The sequence below is a fragment of the Alosa alosa genome, chromosome 24, assembly GCF_017589495.1.
Source record: "Alosa alosa isolate M-15738 ecotype Scorff River chromosome 24, AALO_Geno_1.1, whole genome shotgun sequence".
NCBI classification, from domain to species: Eukaryota; Metazoa; Chordata; class Actinopteri; order Clupeiformes; family Clupeidae; genus Alosa; species Alosa alosa.
Window position 1 is genome coordinate 8,731,135 of NC_063212.1, and position 17,500 is coordinate 8,748,634.

The window sequence follows — 17,500 nt, forward strand, 5'->3', positions numbered from 1 at the left end:
CCCTGGGCCTGCTGTTGTTTGTCTGTTTGTCTGTTGTTTGCATCTATGTGTTTGAGGCACCGTCCAGTCAGAGATGGCGAATTCTTTTTGACCCAAACGCAGGCATGCTGATTTGTGCGCACTTGTTCCGCATGTCCAGAGCTGAGTCACTACTCACCACCGCCCCGTAGTTTGCTCTGTCCTCAAAGGCAATCTAGGAAATGGAAAAGGACAATTCACACACACCTGGGCCCATCACTTACTCAGATCACACCTTTTTGGTTTCCTTCTGTTTTCTTATATGCTTATTGTAGAATATGATTATTGGAAGAATAATTCACATTTTATGATGCATGCAACTTAATGTGTGTGTGTGTTCAGGCAAGCATAAGTGGTGCACATGTCTTGCGCTTGCACGTGTGGGAATGTGCTAGATCTCAGTTATGAGTGTAAATCATTTTGAGTTTCATATCCAACAGGCCTATTTCACTAGCCTCTTATGCACCCAAAAGCTAAGCAGCTTGACATAAGAGGCTCTTGGCGTGTGTGTGTGTGTGTGTGTGTGTGTGTGTGGGGGGTCTGTCTTTCTATGTGTGTGTCTGTGACTTTGTGTATGAATGTGTCCAGCCACAGACCTCAGATCCACTCCCTCATTATCCCCAAATCCAAAAAAGACTTCATATCCCAGAGTCCCTTGGGGCACACAGTTCATCCTCTTGACCCCCTTGGATTGTGGTGGTAATGGCTGCCGGTCCTCAGGCCCCTCTATCTGCAGCTGGTGCCTCAGGCTGCCTCTGCATGGACCTCCTGTCTCCAGTCTCTCTGACCATCAGATCCTCTTATTGCCACCGAGGGAGCTCCCTTTAGTGAAGGTGAGAGGGACTCTGCTGGGGAAGGAATCATGTTTGGTTCAAGATTTTGTGTCCCCCAGGCAATCCGTTTTCAATCTTCCCATCTGACAATCTAAGAATAGTATTTGGTTTGTAGTGTGCTAAATTAGATGACTAAAGCTGATTTGAAAAAAGGAGAGAGTATATTTTCCCAGATGTAAAATACAGATACTGCTGTGTCATATTTTAATAAAGGATATCATGAAGAAACACACTAATTCATATTTATTTGTATTATTTTTAAAAAAAAAAAGAAATTAGTTTATTTTACAACTTTTATCACGTCTTTTCCCCAAGGTCACTCCCTGACAATAGATGGAATCACTGTTGTTGAAGAAAATACTGATTGTGCGTTCGCTTGTTCTATAGATATGAATCATGTTCACCATCTTATTTCCCTCTAAAGTTATTAGCAGTAGTGCAGCCCCACATGCAGAGATGACAAATTGTGCTGACAACTTCCATACTGCAGAGTCTGCAAATCTCCCCTTTAAGGTGGCTGAAGGAGCTGAGAAAGGCTTGGGTGGGACGGTTATGTCGTGCAGGGAAGAAGACAGACAGACAGACAAACTTCCAAACAGACAGTCAGCCAGTCGGATAGACGAACAAGAAGCTATGCAAGCAAAATGCTTGGCAGAAACAGAGGCTCAGTGTCTCTCAGCTTCATATTTTGAAAGGAGAATGATCAGTAAATGGAATATGATGATGGACATGTTCCAAATATTCCTCTCAGTCTACTGCCACATTTTATTCAGACAGTGAGGCGGCCGAGGGCTATTTCACCAAGGGACATTCCTCCAAAGAGATCCAATTATGTGGTGTCAAAAAACACATTTATCTGACAGAAGGCTCCGTTTGTCAACAGTGGTTCTGTGTGTCGTATAGAGGCCAGATCTGTATAGGACACCCACTGTGAAAACACACATTGACACTGCACAATGTATTACATGTAGCATTAATGAATGAGTATGTGTGTGTGTGTGTGTGTGTGTGTGTGTGTGTGTGTGTGTGTGTGTGTGTGTGTGTGTGTGTGTGTGTGTGTGTGTGTGTGTTACATATTTGCAATGCAGATCTGTCAGGGCCTTGTTGGAGCTTAAAAATGGACCCTGTTGAGTCACACAAACGCACACACACACAACAATGGCAGCCTGTTTTTGCTTGCCCAGCTCAGAGAAGAGGATTGGTCTTTTTGTGTGCTGATTTGCTTTAGTTGTGTCGGTGCCTGAAAACATAATCGGTAGAAAGACTATGGCGGTTTTTCCACTGAGAAACCTTGCTGGCCGAAACCTGGGCAGCACAGAAGGTTTTGTCCATATGTCCTGTATATATCCCATTTCTGTCCCCTTGTGATAGTGACGTGCCAGTGTTTTTTTTGTTTTGTTTAATGTCTGGCTTCAGTGTGTGATGTTAGTGTGTGAGCTGAGGTATCTGATAGGCCTGCATTTAATTTGCTTGCCTGTTATGTGTACGGCGCTGCTTTGATCCTCTTTGCAAGCAGGCTGATAGAGACATTGCCTAACCAGTGTCAGTAGGGAGATGAGGTGAGGTGGATCATTTTGAAGGCCCTAACTATGGTTCATCACTGTAGACTGGAACTGTGATCTCAAATGCATGCGTGCTTGATAAGTAAACTCTAGATCATTACACACTCAAATGTTTGACTAAGCTGCAAAACAAATAACCTCGACATTAAACTCTCATTACAGAAGGATCATTAACTTGTCATTAACTGTGACTTCAACTGACATCTCTCGTCTCCAGAGAGGAAAAATGATAAGTTAAATTCCAAATCTAGCTTTAGTGTAAATAAACTGGGTGTACAGGGGATGTAATTATGGGATGTGGGCCTAATGAGGTAATTTGGGGATGTGTTTTAGTAGAGGCCATTGTTTTAGAAAACATCTGTAACAGTGAGTGGAAACCCTCCAACATCACCGTAGCTTTGCGCCCGCCATTCACGTCCTCTTCCACCGTTATGCAACAGGACATAGAGCTGAGGTGCAGTGGACCTCAGCTGACCCCTCCATAGAAAAACATAATGAGTGTCCTGATATCAGGGTGGAGAACATTTCACCCCAAAGGACTTGGTAAATTACCTCATCGGAACCACCTCCAAAGAACACAAGAAGTAGTCTCCCAGTGAAGTCCACCCACTTAGGGATCCTGGTGTTTACATAACACCTCATACTCAGGCATTTAGTTACATCTAATCGCATTTGACATTTGACCTTATAGTGTAAAATAACAAAATATGCACATTAGAAGGATTTTATGGAGCATATTATATACAAAAATATCCCTTCTTAAACACAGATATAGCGATTAGGGCACTTGGCTATTGACATGTTTATCACACCCCCCCTTCTTTGCATCCCACACTGTCAATACTGATCCTCCAAAGATTAATGGCGCTTCACTGAACCCAGAAGTCTGAATACAAAACAGGACAAATACAACCACTCAATATGTTCATTCAGCAGGACACCCACGGGTATTTAAGTCCTGACATAAATATGAGATAACTGGGTTAGGAAAAGAGAACTGTTGTTAAAATAGACTTGTAGAACACTGAGAGAACTCGGCTATCATTTAAAAAGTAAACACTGGGCGATTTGCGTGCCTTGCGCTCTCTCAGATGGCCCGGCGTGGGCTTGCTCTCGCACTGTCGCATACTCATGTGCACAAACACACACACACACACACACACATACACACAGAGGAAAACACACTCTCAATGAACAATGTTTCTTTGAGACAACAGTGGTCCTTTTTTTCCTGGGCAGCCCACACAAGGTCTTTTCTTCACAGACGAGCACAGAGCAAAGAAAATGGCCTTTGCAACAGTGCTGGGTTGCTGCAAAGGCCCATGGCCCTCATTTCCATCAAGCCTCATTCAGAAATATTGCCTTTCGTCCAGCTCAATTACTTTAGATTTCAGAGGAATGCATTTAAAAATGTTTAGTTATGACCATTCCCTAACAACTCCTCATAATATTTTACTTGAAAAGAGTTTTACTTTAGGTCATTCACTTTATGAGAAGACTGATATTTCATCCACCGTAGCTTTGAAGAATATAGGCTTACAGTGTGCATTCAGGTCCCTTGGAATGGAATGCACATAAGTAAAGAACAGCATATGTTCACCTTCTGTTGAAGTGATGTCTCCTGGACTCGACTTTGGAGCAAAGGTATAGATATAAACCAGAGGGAAGGCCCCCTGCTGTTATTATGGCCAAAGGCTGTCGGACAGGTGTTAGGTGTCTGCCTCACATGCCTGACCACAAAGGCTTATCACCATCATGAGCCAAACATTAGGTAGGAGTCTGAGTATGTTCTCTCTCCTACTTAACACAATCGACTGAAATAACGAAACCTCACATTGCAGTTCAGATTGGCTATTCAGGGGAGATAGATTTCATTGCAATAATTAGAAAGGATAAAAGGTACCACTTAGAGACACTGTGACAAGTGACAACATCTGCGAACAACACCATAGATGTTCTGCTCTCCAGATGCTCCGTATCTGAGTGTTTCCTGTTTCCTGTTTCCTGTTTGTCCCTACACTGGTGACACTAGGAAAGGTTGAGGTGCACCTGTTAAGTACATCACTATGAGCTAGCTGGTCATTTGTCTCTAGACTGACCCACTCCCACCAGTCCTGTCCTCATCCATTTCATTCAGTCCACACTGTTAGTGTATCTCATGTATTTTGCCTGAGACAATATCTCAATGCAATGTCAGATCACCAGACCATAGTTATTATTGATGAGTCAATCTTGAGAGATGATTGACTTTCCATGATGACTCACCAAGGATTTAGACATACCTCTTTGTTGTGCTTCAGTTCAGACTAAATAACAAGTTTATCTCTGCATTTGACAATGTAGAGTGCTCATAACTCAGTGAAAGAGCATTTAATTCAGTGGTCAGGCTCATCTGAGGATGGTCACTTGATGTTGCACATTGTTTGCATTGTCTTAGTTCACCTATCTGTGACTGTACCGCTCCACAGCTAGCTTTGGCTTGGGAATAAACCTGCAATGGATTAGTGTTATCCAGGGGGAGTCTATGACTCTCATCCGCTTTAGTGCCACAGACACTGGGTATAAGAAGTGGCCTTTTTAGCCTCTGTGGCTAGTGGCTAGGATTTACTTAATTTGACACTTTGGAAGTACCAAAACATCTTCTTTCGCATAGAAAAGTCTGAATTCATCTCCATTGCGAGAGAAGGACACTGAGTGAGAAAATAACAGCAGGTGAGAATGACAGATATAAAGAAAGCGAGTGGAAGGTATGCAAAAACAACAGGCATCAGTGATATTTCTTGGCATTGGCCCTGACTGAGGAACAGAAAGTGCTGACCTTCTGCAGACCTCGGTGGTGTTTTAATGAGCTGGAGCAGTGGTGTGAAGTGATGTGAGGTTCATAGGTACCCGCCGCCTCTGTCATATCATCATCATTCATATTCCAGAAACTTCATTACATCCCTTTCATCTGCCTGACGCAGCCAAGTGGAGCGGTGATGAGACATTTCAAGCTATTAGAAGCATTCCGAGTTGAACTCTCTGTCTTTCTCATCCTGTCATTCCTTATACACACACATTATTCACACACTACTCTGTCCTAAGTAACCACAGGACAAATTAACAAGGCAATATTATTCAGTGATGTAATATTTAATATTTTATTAATAACAGTAATATTTATCAGTGATGCACTGACCCTCCTTACTGCATCATCTCTTCTCTTTCCCTTGTCCTCTGACGCTTTCTTTTAGCCTATACCATTACTTTTAAGGGGTTATATCCAATAGGAGTGGGTTTCAGGTTTAGGTGGGTTATGGAGATAAGAATCCCTCCCAAATGCTTCCTTATGTATAAGACTCAGTTGAATCACCCCAATTAAAAACTCTGGAAATACCACTGTTCTTAACTTACATTACTGCCCTGTGATCTACCACCACCACCACTCTCTGATGTATACTCTCTCCTCATTCGCTGACTTTGAAGGCTGCGTCTTCACTTTGCTGCAGGCCCATTAATAATTGAGTTTATTTCCGCGGAGAAATGAGAGGCAGACAAGTGCTCTTCAGCTCCTACCAAGAAGCATTAGAGAAACATTAACTTTGCATTTCCTTCTCCCTCCTGCCCATATGGCTCGCATCATGAGGATGCGTTTCTGCTGTGGAGAGGCAGAGGCGAACATACGGCATTTGTTATATAAAGAACGGAACCCATATGTGGAATTCCGAAAGTACAATGCCCACTCAAGTGGAATTTGGCCTTATCACGGCGCCTCTTCCTATATAGGCACAGAGACAGATAGTGCAAGAGAGACAGAACGAGAGTTGCGTCTAAAAAAATCCCATCAGAATGCGCACGAGCGCGCACCTCGCGGCAGACATGTCAGCGAGGCAGTGTTGTTCTGTTTGTGTCTTTTTTTCTCTCCCCTCCTCGCTCTAGAAGGTTCTATTTATAATATTCAGATTGCGGCAATAGCTTGACTGTAATTCAGTCACTCACGGGTGGCGTTGGGGAATCATATGACTCCTCTCCTCTCTCCCCTCCTCTCATTCCTGTGGTATCGTAGTGACAGTGACAGCGTCTGTTGCTTCTTTCTCACACACCGTCACCTCAACCTCTCACACACGCGCAGAGATACCGAAGCGACAGCTCACTGGAGTATGTTCTACAACGGGCGTTGGATATTACAGCCCTGAACTCTTACTTATTTTGCATTATCGGACGTACACATTTGACAGGAACTTGACGCTAATAGAAGAGAGATGCCGGAGGAAAAAGGTAACCTGGTTTAAATATGGTTTTGTTTTTAAGCAGTGAGATGGGTTGGCATTGCTGTGGGTTGCAGCAATCAGTGCTTGAACTCAAATTAGAATTGAAACGTGTGCCGTCTATGCACCTGTATTTGCATCTTTATAGAAAAGGTAATCATAAAGTAAGCATCAAATGCTCTGTTCCTTTGTAGGTTGTACTACATTGATGAAATGACTGATGAAATATCTTCTGTGATATTTTCTGAAAATGCATATAAATAATTGAGAATGAAGCATTCAGACTGTAGAATGGTCTGGTTGTGGTTATGCCCAAATTGAAATGCCTTAAAATGCTTTTAAATAAAGGCATAGGCCTAACACTTTATTTTCACTGGAAAATAGTTGGATGCCCTCTATTAGAACAATAACAAACACACCCCACCCAGAACCATAATAATGTAATAACACACAGGGGCAGTGTGACATGCCGCAGCACGCCATGAGGTCTATGCAATATGGACACTTTGGACACTAGCCTATCATCTGTGTGTGTGTGTGTGTGTGTGTGTGTGTGTGTTTGTGTGTGTTTGTGTGTGCTGCCTGTGAAGCTAGGGACTCTGCTGGGTGTATGATTTTGTCAGTGATAATTAGTGTTATGAGTGTGATATTTAGCATGTTCCTCTCCCATCAGAATGAGATCGTACTTCAAAGCCATTATCTTCGCTGGGTCTCATATTGTGTGTGGGACCTCAAGGAGTCTTGGTAAAGGGTGCCCATGTGCACTAAAATAAGATGGGACGTGAGGAATAGCATGTGCGACAGACGTGTGGTTATATGCACTTGTGTGTGCCAGCAGGTGTATGCGCCGTTGAGGGATACGATTCATTTACCTTCTGCATGGTATTCATGCTGTTCCATTACTTGGGCAGTGATTGTACTGTTCCATGCTTGGAGTAATGATTGAGTGAGTACACCTCATACCCCGCACCACACCCACACATACCCCCCCCGACAACCCCCATAAACTTCCGGCTCCCTGCCTACCCCAAGGGCAGTGCATCCTGGGTATGATGTAATATTTGGACAGATCCCACCGGGCACTGAGAAAGACACCCCTCACGCTGGCAGGCGAAGGGATAAACAAACTTAACTGGTCATACGAGGGAGGTGGACCACACACCTATGCAACAATGCATTCGGTACAAGTATATTTGCCAATGCAGTGCACTTGAAGTTATGCAACATAATATATTTTTACACTCATAGCCAATGCAATATCCATCACTTATGCATACCTATACCCAGCACCCAGCATCTCCATCTCCACAGTTATGTAAACACACTGAAAACAGAACATAGAACACAGAACAAGACTGCCAAGGTTCACAAATGTAAATAATAGTACTTTGCAAATGCACTTAACAGTCACTCAGTAATATCATATTATTCAGATGATCAATTCACAATAGGCACTTCTCCCTTGCTTGCAGACACACAAGCAAAGGACACACCCAGACATATAACACTTAAGTTCTGATCCTTGACCTCCTTGGCTGTCTTTTTATTTATTCATTCCTATGGTTACGTAGTTATTTGTTTGTGTGTTTGATTATTTATGTGCTGCTGCGTCATCGACTCCCAGTCGGCAAGTTTCCTCAGCCCCTCTCCTGCTCCCCACCTCTCTGTGCATTAGGTTCAGTCATTGAACGTCTGAGTGAGTGCACCAGACCTCACCCCGTCTCAAGCTTATTCCACGCCAGAGCCTCCTGCTCAGCCGGAATGGCTTTGCTTTTTTGTGTGGGCCTTTGTTCGAATGGACAAGTCGTGCTGCTTCCATGTTTCACAGTGTCATTTTGTTTCCCTTTAATTCCTGCTCATTTCTCTGTGTGGTTGGAGAGGATCGTGTTGAGTGTGATGATGAACTCTTGAACTCACTTTCACCCTCTCATCTCTCTCCCCATCATCCTCTTCTGTTTAGGGTGTTGGTGAGGCATCTGTTTAGAACTTAGATCTATAATCAGTAAATGCTTAAGCCTTTTTTCTCTGTTTCTGTAACACCAAGTCCCTCCACCCTCCCTTGTGTGAACGCCCCCACCACACTCTCTGCCTCTCGTGTTTTCAGACACTTGTCCAGCAGGACTAATAAACCCCATTACGTTTTTGTGGCGTGTTTGCTTGTGCTTGACGCTGACGGCAAAGCATCAACAGCCACTTAGCAGGCCATCAAACACGCTCGGAGTGCGGGGAATCCGCTCTGTGACAACAAACCCCCTATTTTTTCCTCCCTTGTTGGGAACATCACGGAAAAAAGAGTCAACATTTTTCCCTTAAACGGCAGCTGGGTTTGGGCATGCGGAACCTTTAGAACAGACAGTTCTGACATTCCCCTCTTGACAAGGTGGCCCTGTGCGATCTCCATGGTGACGAGTGAATTTATGAATTTCATCTTTCTTTCTTTTTTTTTTTTCCTCTGGCAGATGCTAGTGTCTGATGGATTGAAACAGGCCAGTGATTAGACAAGCCAAGCTTTTTGATACTGGTGGATGTAAGAGGCTTTGAGACAGCATGTCTCCCTTCATTTCCCTTGATGAACCCGCTCACTCTGTCTCTCAGTCCCCCAGGGTGCATACTGTATCTCTATAAGGCCCGATCTGTCGCGGGTCTGACTTACGTCGTCATTCTCCTGCAAGGTCAAGTCCTCTCTCCACGTGCCCTCTGCGTGGTCATAAAGGGCTACGGGAGGTCAGAAGTCAGGCTTAGACTCGGTCTGAAAATGGATCTGGGAACATAATACCACCCGTGAAACTGGAGAACTAGAGGTAGGGGGAGAAACTTTATGTGGTAAAAAAAACTTTCAATCATCTGTGAAACAAGATGTGTCTGTAAACATTTCACTTCCTTTAACATTTCTGGTATATGTTATCAGCTGATAAGTCAGAGCATTAAAACTCATCAACATCATTTTGGTCAAGCACTGATTTATACAAAAAGTCTTACTGATAATCACTGCTATCTCAAAGATACTGGTGACTCCAATATCCAATAAGTGTTTGACTTCTCTGTGCCAAAGCAGTATCCATATCAATATATACTTGTACTTTTGAAGCTATTTTTACATCTGTGGGTAGTAGTCTGCAAAGACACACCCCTTTCTGGATGACAAGGAATTCAATTGTATCATTCAGAACCTCATATTCTGTATCTTTATTGCAGGTGGCAGGTCACATGAGTATGTAATGTTTTACCATCAAAGGGAAAGCCAATTTTAAATGGGACCATTTAATTGCCCTCATACTCTCAGCCATGTGGACTGGCTGGTGTTACATAAGGTTGTGGAGTCTACCGGGCCGAGGAGGAGGACACTAGCGAGGCAGGCCTGGGTTTTGCCCAGCCACCATTCAGGAGCCACCGGGGGCGGTAACCCGGGTAACCCGAGTGCTTAGGTCACGGAGAGAGGAGTAAGGCAGGTGGATGGCTGTGGCTGGAATGTTGCAGAGCATGATGGAATCCCCACGGACTCACAGAGGGAGCTATTTATAGACAGCAGTGCCACTCCGACATGGCCACCTCCCTAATACACCGACTTCTGCACACCTAATGCAAAAAGTGTGTGTGTGTGTGTGTGTGTGTGTGTGTGTGTGTGCACACATGCGTTTGTGTATACAAATTTATTATGTGTCTGAGTTCCATGCAGTTGTTTGAGCTATGTGTGATCACACAGTGTCATTGGCTTATATTATATTAGGTAGACAGACCCACTGGAACCTTTCCCTTAAGGAGCCTTTTCTCTCCCTTGATTTTGTGCATGTTTACGTGTGTGTGTTTGTGTGTGTGTGTGTGGGTGTGTGTCCATGTATGTAACTGTGACCAAGTGTGCAGAATGTGCTCCTGCTTTGGACATTTCAGATCTCTGCCATTGCTCCCATGGGCTGCATACGTCAGATGGTTCCTTTATGGCGACCTTTCATGGACGTGCTTGTGAGGGTTTACTCCAGGTATCAGAGGAATGGAGGTGGGGGGGTTCGGGTGATTGATAGTGGAGACATCTGTGCCAGACAGGGACCAGGGCTGGGGGCCATGATGGCAGTCACTAGGCAGGCTGGGAGATATGAGCCTGAGAAGCCACTGTCAGGCGTCCGTCCCAATGCTGGATATCAGGGCTGGCTGGGTATCAGCTTCACTGACAGAGAGAGAGAGAGAGAGAGAGATAGAGAGAGAGAGAGAGACATGTTTTTGTGTCTATTGAGTTATCTATAGATTCGGATACCAAATAGACTTTGGCACTCAGACCCTGACGTACTGAGACATTTTGTGTTGTGTGTTGTTGGATTTTAAAGTCAAAGTCAAAGTCTGCTTTATTGTCAATATCTTCACATGTCAAGACATACAAAGAGATCGAAATTACATTTCCCACTATCCCACGGTGAAGACAAGACATATTTTACCAATTAGGTCCACAGACAAACATAACATTCAAGTAAACAAAATAAAAAGTAAATAAGAAGGCACATACAATGAAGAAATAAGAGCAGCTATCAGATGATGTTTACCAGATGATGTTGTGTGTGTGAGTGTAAATTAATTGTACCCGCCACAAGATATGTGCCTAGTGTGTGAGTTAGAGAGATACAGCAAGAGAACAAGAGGAGTCATAAATTACTAAATGGAAGCACTGACATGACATTCCACATCCTTGCATGGGAGCAAGTCAGGGAGTGTGTCCTCTTTGCTACTGTTGTTGCACCGTGTGGTTAGTAGTCTGCAAGAGGGCCTCAGTGGAAACTTCACTCCGTGGGCCTAATCACTTTGGAGATGTCAGGAGCACATGGACCCATTAAAAACGTGTGCTTTCAGCTCTCTGTGTGCAGTACTTTGAGGGTCCCCAGTGGAGTGCCTCTTTATGGCTTGCTGGGGCGCTCTCAAGGTCAGAGTGTCAGCTCAGTTTTCACCAGTCGTCAAGCTTTCTGTTAAGTAGAGATTTGACGCTGTGAGTTGAGGTAGTTGGAAGAGAATAGAGACATTGTCATGTTCGTAAAGGGAAGATCTTGTCTATCAATTAGATTTTTCCTCTATGTCCACTGTAAATGTTATCAACTTGTGGAGAATACAATAGAGAGAGCCCCGAGGTCTAAATGAATGCAGTTAGATTTGTGAGAAGGCAGTCAAGCAGCTTTGTGCTACCTTTCCCTCTCCCCTCCACTGTTTCTCTCAACAGTAATTCATTCATGTTTGCACGGGTGACACAGGATCCTGGACAGGTGCACGGCAGCAGCAGTGCATGCTGGTCTTGGCCAGAGGGACGACCTCCTCACATGCCGCCTTCCTCAGATGCACCTCCTTCAGGAAGCCTCGTGTCGTGCATGATAGTTTAAATAAAGCCAAGATGTTTCTAGAACAACCCCCATCCTGCACACACACACACACCCCACACACACCCTACACACACCCACCTGCTATTTTACGAGTTCTCCACAATTTCCTCTGCTGAATTCCTGTCTTTACTGGTCCTGTTGCCGGCCAGTTTGTGGCTAGTAGCCACAGCACAAGATAGGTGAAGGAACACAATAACAAACAAACATCCTTTGTGCACCTTTTCACAGCAGTATTTTTTCATTGAAGTTAGCATGGCAGTTGAAACACTCCCAGATTGCAACTCATTGATAGTCATCTAAATAAATGCGGTCTGGTCAGTAGGAATGTTGAAAAAGGAAAAGCACATTTTTGACCGAGGGTTTATTTAAACAACACGTGTTGGATCCAGAGAAAACAAACACAGAGAAGAGAAGAAAGGGGAAAAAGAAATGGGGGGGGTTGAGATGAAGGGTATCAAGTTATCAGAGGCCTTCAGGAAGCTGGGAGTTCAGAGCGTGGTTGTTTTGGCCATCTTAACTGGGGTCAGAGGTGAGTGTGTTTTGGTTGGACTCACAGAACACGGCTCCTGGCGCGAACCAAGAGCCGCCCATCTGTAAAAGCGCCGCTACCCAGAAAGAGCACAAACATCTATAAACATTCCAGCACTCCCCTGCCCTCCATGGTGACCGTCTTTTCATCGGTTTACAGCGCTCCGCAAGGGGTGTCCTCTCCCTCGGTCCTGCACTCCATCTGATATCATGTAAATGACATCATGGCAGGCCAATACATACTGGAGATTGGAGGCAGCTGCTGCTGGTGGTGTTTACTCTTAAATCCTCGTCTGAAAGAATGCTCTCAATGGAAGAATGATGAATGGAGCATGACTTAAGAAAACACAAAGAAAGAACTTTAGTCCAGGTTGACTGTATGTTCTCAGTGGACCGACTAGTTGGCAATGTGATAGACATAAAACAAGGGGTAGTGGTTGACATTAGTCATCATTTAAGGCAGTTAAGAGCTTTTGAAGGGTGTGTGAGGGACGCTGGGTGTGGTCCAACATGCATCTGGTCCACCATTGTGTATTTTTGACTGTACATGCTGTACATGCATGCTATTTGGAAAAGAAAAATCATGCCTGAATGTCACCCATTGTGTGAGGATTTAATCTGTGGCTTAGGCCAAAAACTGGGCTCTGTCCTCGCCTGGAGTGTGGTGTCCCCTCGTGACTTTGATCTGACAGCCGATGCTCACCCGCCCAGGAAACCCCTTGATCTAATTTCCCGTTCCAATAAAGGCCGAGTCAAGAAAACGTTCACCGGAGCTCCTTTCTCACGTCTGAAAGAGCCTGTGGAGCTGGCACCCGCACAATGGAAACCCCACACAGCATGAATGAGAGCGCAGGAGATGGCCTTCAACCGCCCCAAGACCTTCAAGAGGTCCCTGCCGGCCCCAACAGGCCCCTCTCGTTTCTGACAAAAAAAAGAAAAGCTTTTGGCTTGAACGGGCCCATGGTCTAGTGCCACCGTATTGACTCTGAGCCTATTGTCAGTGAGTGATGTCCCTTTGTGGTGAGCTCAATGCAGTGGGTAAAATGCAGCGTGTGTGTGACTGTCTGCCATCACACCCCTTTTCAAAATGAGCGTTTCCCCCAGGACACACAAAGAGCTTCTCTATGGCACTGTGACATTTGCTAATAAGAATGTGAGCTCATGATGTAATGAGGTGAAAAATGAAGAGCGAGAAAGAGAGAGAGAGAGAGTTGGAAAAAGAGGGCTGTTTCGAGAAGAGAAGTATCAGACAGGGAGCTAGAGCAAGACAGAGAGAGAGAGAGAGGGAGAGAGAGGGAGAGCTGGAGAAGGAAAATAAAGATGAAGAATAAAAGGGAGAATGAGTTGTGTCAGTTGACAGTTCAGTTGAATCGTTAAAGGCCCCGGGGTATTTTTTGAAGCTTGCCTCACCAGCCTCAAGCCACAGGCATGTTTATCTCGTGTGTATGTGAGGCTGCACTTGAAACAGCGTCTGACTGAGAGAAATACCTGCTGGAATAGATGTCCGTCGCAATTAGGACACTCACAGGGGCCCCTCCATCTTCTGTGTGTGTGTGTGTGTGTGTGTGTGTGTGTGTGTGTGTGTGTGTGTGTGTGTGTGTGTGTGTGTGTGAGTGAGAGACTGTGTGTGGGTTTAACTGTGTGTCTGGGAGGTTGATATGATATACAATATCTGTGTGCTTGGGTGTCTGTTTGAGGTTTATGTGAATTCACTGGGTTTATTAAATGTATCCATGAAATCTCACGATGATCTCATGATTGGACCACAGCTTCTCCTTCTTTCCCTCCCTCTGTCGCTCCTGCTTGCTTGGCCTGAGATTTCGACACTAATATTTCATTCTTTCTTTCTCCTCCATTCTCTCTCTCTCTTTCTCTCTGTCTGTCTCTCCATCCCGTTCAGCGTTCCACCAGCAGGCCGTGCACAGTCCACTGGACCAGCAGAAGTCGGCGGGCGGCTCTGGTGGGGGCTCGTCCATCCCGTGCCAGACCTGCGGGAAGCCCTGCAAGGGAGAGGTGCTGCGCGTGCAGAACAGACACTTCCACATCAAATGCTTCATCTGCAAAGGTAACAAACAGAACAACAACAAAATGAAGAACCTCACGCAAGCACCAAACCACATAACTCCCAACATCGATGCCCAAGGCCATGTCCAAGATTATGAGCAGAGAACTTCTTGTGTGTACACATGTATTTCTGCCAGTAGGACCAGTATGCCAGCCGCAATGAATTTGATCAGGTTTAGAGGTCTAAGGCTTGGGGGTTAGTTTCAGCTTTAAAAGCTTTCGTGGAAATGAGGCTACAAAACGGGTTATAAAATGCTCTTAAGCCAGAAGAGCCTAGATCCCAGTTTCAGTGCAGGCATTTGTAACAGTGCAGGCATATGATGCAATACAAGTAACTTTGGATATTATGTAAAAAATCAGGGGTCAAACTCAGAAGGGAACAGAGCCATCCTGGTCTCTATTGAGAGCACTGATCATTCAGACATCACTGTCAAAAGTCAAAAGAGATTTTAAAGATTTAAAAAGTAAAAAAAAAAGATCTCACAAGTGACAGAGTGGTCACAGAATAGGGACCTTTGAGGCCTGTGATGTGTGTGATGACCCTGATGGGGCCTGTGGTACGACCTCTGTGGTCAGTATGGACGTTCCCTGCATAGCTGGAGAGGTTGCTGTACAGTAGGGGCCCCTTCAACAGCGAGGCTGCTGCTGCTGCTCATTTCTCACACAGTGACCTGCTGAGTGTTCAGGTGCCCTCTAGACCCTGACGCCTTTGAGATGGTATCGGTTGTGAACTCCTAACTTAAAACAAACAGATTTGTTTCACGCAGATGTGTGAATCCAAAACAGTCGGCAGCCGGCAGGATTTCAGTGTCCTGTTTCTGCCTACTTTCACTTTAGAACGTTTTCATGTGCGAGCATATGTACTGTATGTATGTGTATTTGTGTATGTGTGTGTTCTTATATGCTTGTGTGTACTTCTACAAGTAATTATGTGTGTGTGTGTGTGTGTGTGTGTGTGTGTGTGTGTGTGTGAGTAGCCTACATGCTCTCCTGCCGGGAACCCCAGCCCACCCAACCCCACCAGTTGCTCTCACATGTGAGTGTCAGCGCAGTGTTGTTGTGAACACAGCCCCGCGGTTGCCGGGCGACGCCGAGGTCGGAGCACAGTCGGAGCGCTTCCTAGAGTGTTAGCGCGTTTATTCTTACATCAGTGAGTGAAACGCCCGCTTCTATCAACCACCACCCACCCTCAGTTGGCCCCCTACACCCTCTCTGGCCATTCCTGTCTTTCACTGCGGCAGGAGCAGACAACAGACGCTGCTCCGCGGAGAGATTAAAAAAAAAAAAGGCATGACAGCATTCCCCCCGCGGACTAGCCTGTCCATGCAGCGAACACTTCATCCCCCCTCTCTCAAGCTCTACTGCTGCCTGCCCGATTTACAGGGTGCCTTGTAAAAAAAGAAATAGTTCTAGCTCCAGGGACCTCGCTGTAAGAGTAAAGATTACTCACTTATGGGCAATTACAGCTAGCTTTGATAAAGCCACGGGCTCCTCCATCAGTCGGAGTGTGTTTATGTTTGTCAGGGTAGCAGTAATGGTGAGAGAGTCATTATGCCTGCTGCAAATGAATGCTTTCACTGGGATTTTTAATATAGAAGGTAAATTGCTCTGTAGACAGAGGGGAGATGAAGGGAGGAGGGCTAGCGCCTCTATTCAGTTCTGCACCACAGAAGTTAAATTGGAACATGTCAATATTAAAGGTGCAGTGTGTGATTCTAGCTGAGGGATCTCAGTGTGCATGCACACGCTCGATGTCTCTACACAGTCCTGGCTTTGTGAATGGGAAACAAACATAGTGGCTTGGGCACGGCCATAAACAATTCCAGCCAATCAACATGTTGTTGTTTCAGGAGCATGGAAGGAACGGGTGTAATTTGATTGCCGTGGGCTCTACCTCTAAGGACGTGTGGCTAGAATGGGACAGGGAGGTATTAATATCCCAGAATGCACGTGGAGAGTGAGGAGCACAGCTGGGGCTCTTTCTTCCACTATACCTATCTGGCTCACCCCTTAATAAATGTCTGTCCTCATATGGTTAATCCTTGTTCTTTTTTATGACGGGAAGTACCTTGTCTCCCGAGCCTCACTAGCTATGTGTTCTAAGATTCCATTGCAGGAATGCAGAAAAATCAGATTAGGTACAATTTTCTGATTTATTGCTGCCAGACTCTGACATAATGCACAAAAACACACTAATTCACACACATATTCACACACACACACACACACACACACACACACACACACACACACACACACAAAAAACACACACACAGTTCAATTCACCCCTCTGTCATGCGGCCAAATGGAGAAAGCGGCAGAGCCCTTAAATGAGAGACAGCAGCTCTAGGTGACTGCCCTGGCCCCTGCCCCAGTGAGGCAGAGAGAGAGAGAGATAGGGGCACATCCCCCACACCTCTTCCAGCGAAAATCTCCTGACGACCTGGAAGTGAATCAAAAAGGTCCCGCGACCCCTTCATGCCTAGCACCAATTAGAGCTGGGTGCAGTGCCAGGGGAGGGGGTGGCAACGGGTGCCAGCGCGTGGCGTGAAGGGCAGCGCATGGGAAGTCATTAGCGGAACGCTAGCCAGCACTGCAATTAGCGGCGTTGCCAGGCAGCGGTTTAATTTAATACATCCGTCTCCAGGAGAAGGACCTGCAAGTGCAAGAGTGTCGGAGTTGTGATGAAGTTGGCCTGACGTGTTTATCTATCTCTTAGGCCCCGTCACAGACGTTTCTTAGATACCTTCTACATTACATTAAATTACATTTGGCTGACGCGTTTTAACCAAAGCAACTTCCAACAAGGGAAACAATCAAGGTACAGTGCGATAACGACAAGATGGTGCAGCATTGAGTGCAACTTCCATAAGTGTTCTAGTCAGGTGGTAAGT

At 45.3% G+C, this 17,500-nt stretch overlaps 1 protein-coding gene across 12 annotated transcripts in view; it reads left to right on the forward strand.

Annotated features, from left to right (window-relative positions):
• ablim2 (actin binding LIM protein family, member 2) overlaps positions 1–17,500 on the forward strand; it is a 75,804-nt gene that overhangs the window by 8,012 nt on the left and 50,292 nt on the right. For 3 of the 12 annotated variants that reach the window (XM_048236264.1, XM_048236267.1, XM_048236265.1), the window contains exons 1-2: positions 6,275–6,670; positions 14,443–14,607. In XM_048236264.1, coding sequence (XP_048092221.1) covers positions 6,655–6,670; positions 14,443–14,607 — 181 coding nt within the window. In that variant the 5' untranslated portion in view covers positions 6,275–6,654. Of the gene's footprint in view, positions 1–6,273; positions 6,671–14,442; positions 14,608–17,500 lie in introns of those variants that run through there. The other 9 variants (XM_048236259.1, XM_048236269.1, XM_048236260.1 and 6 more) reach the window with 5 other exon arrangements.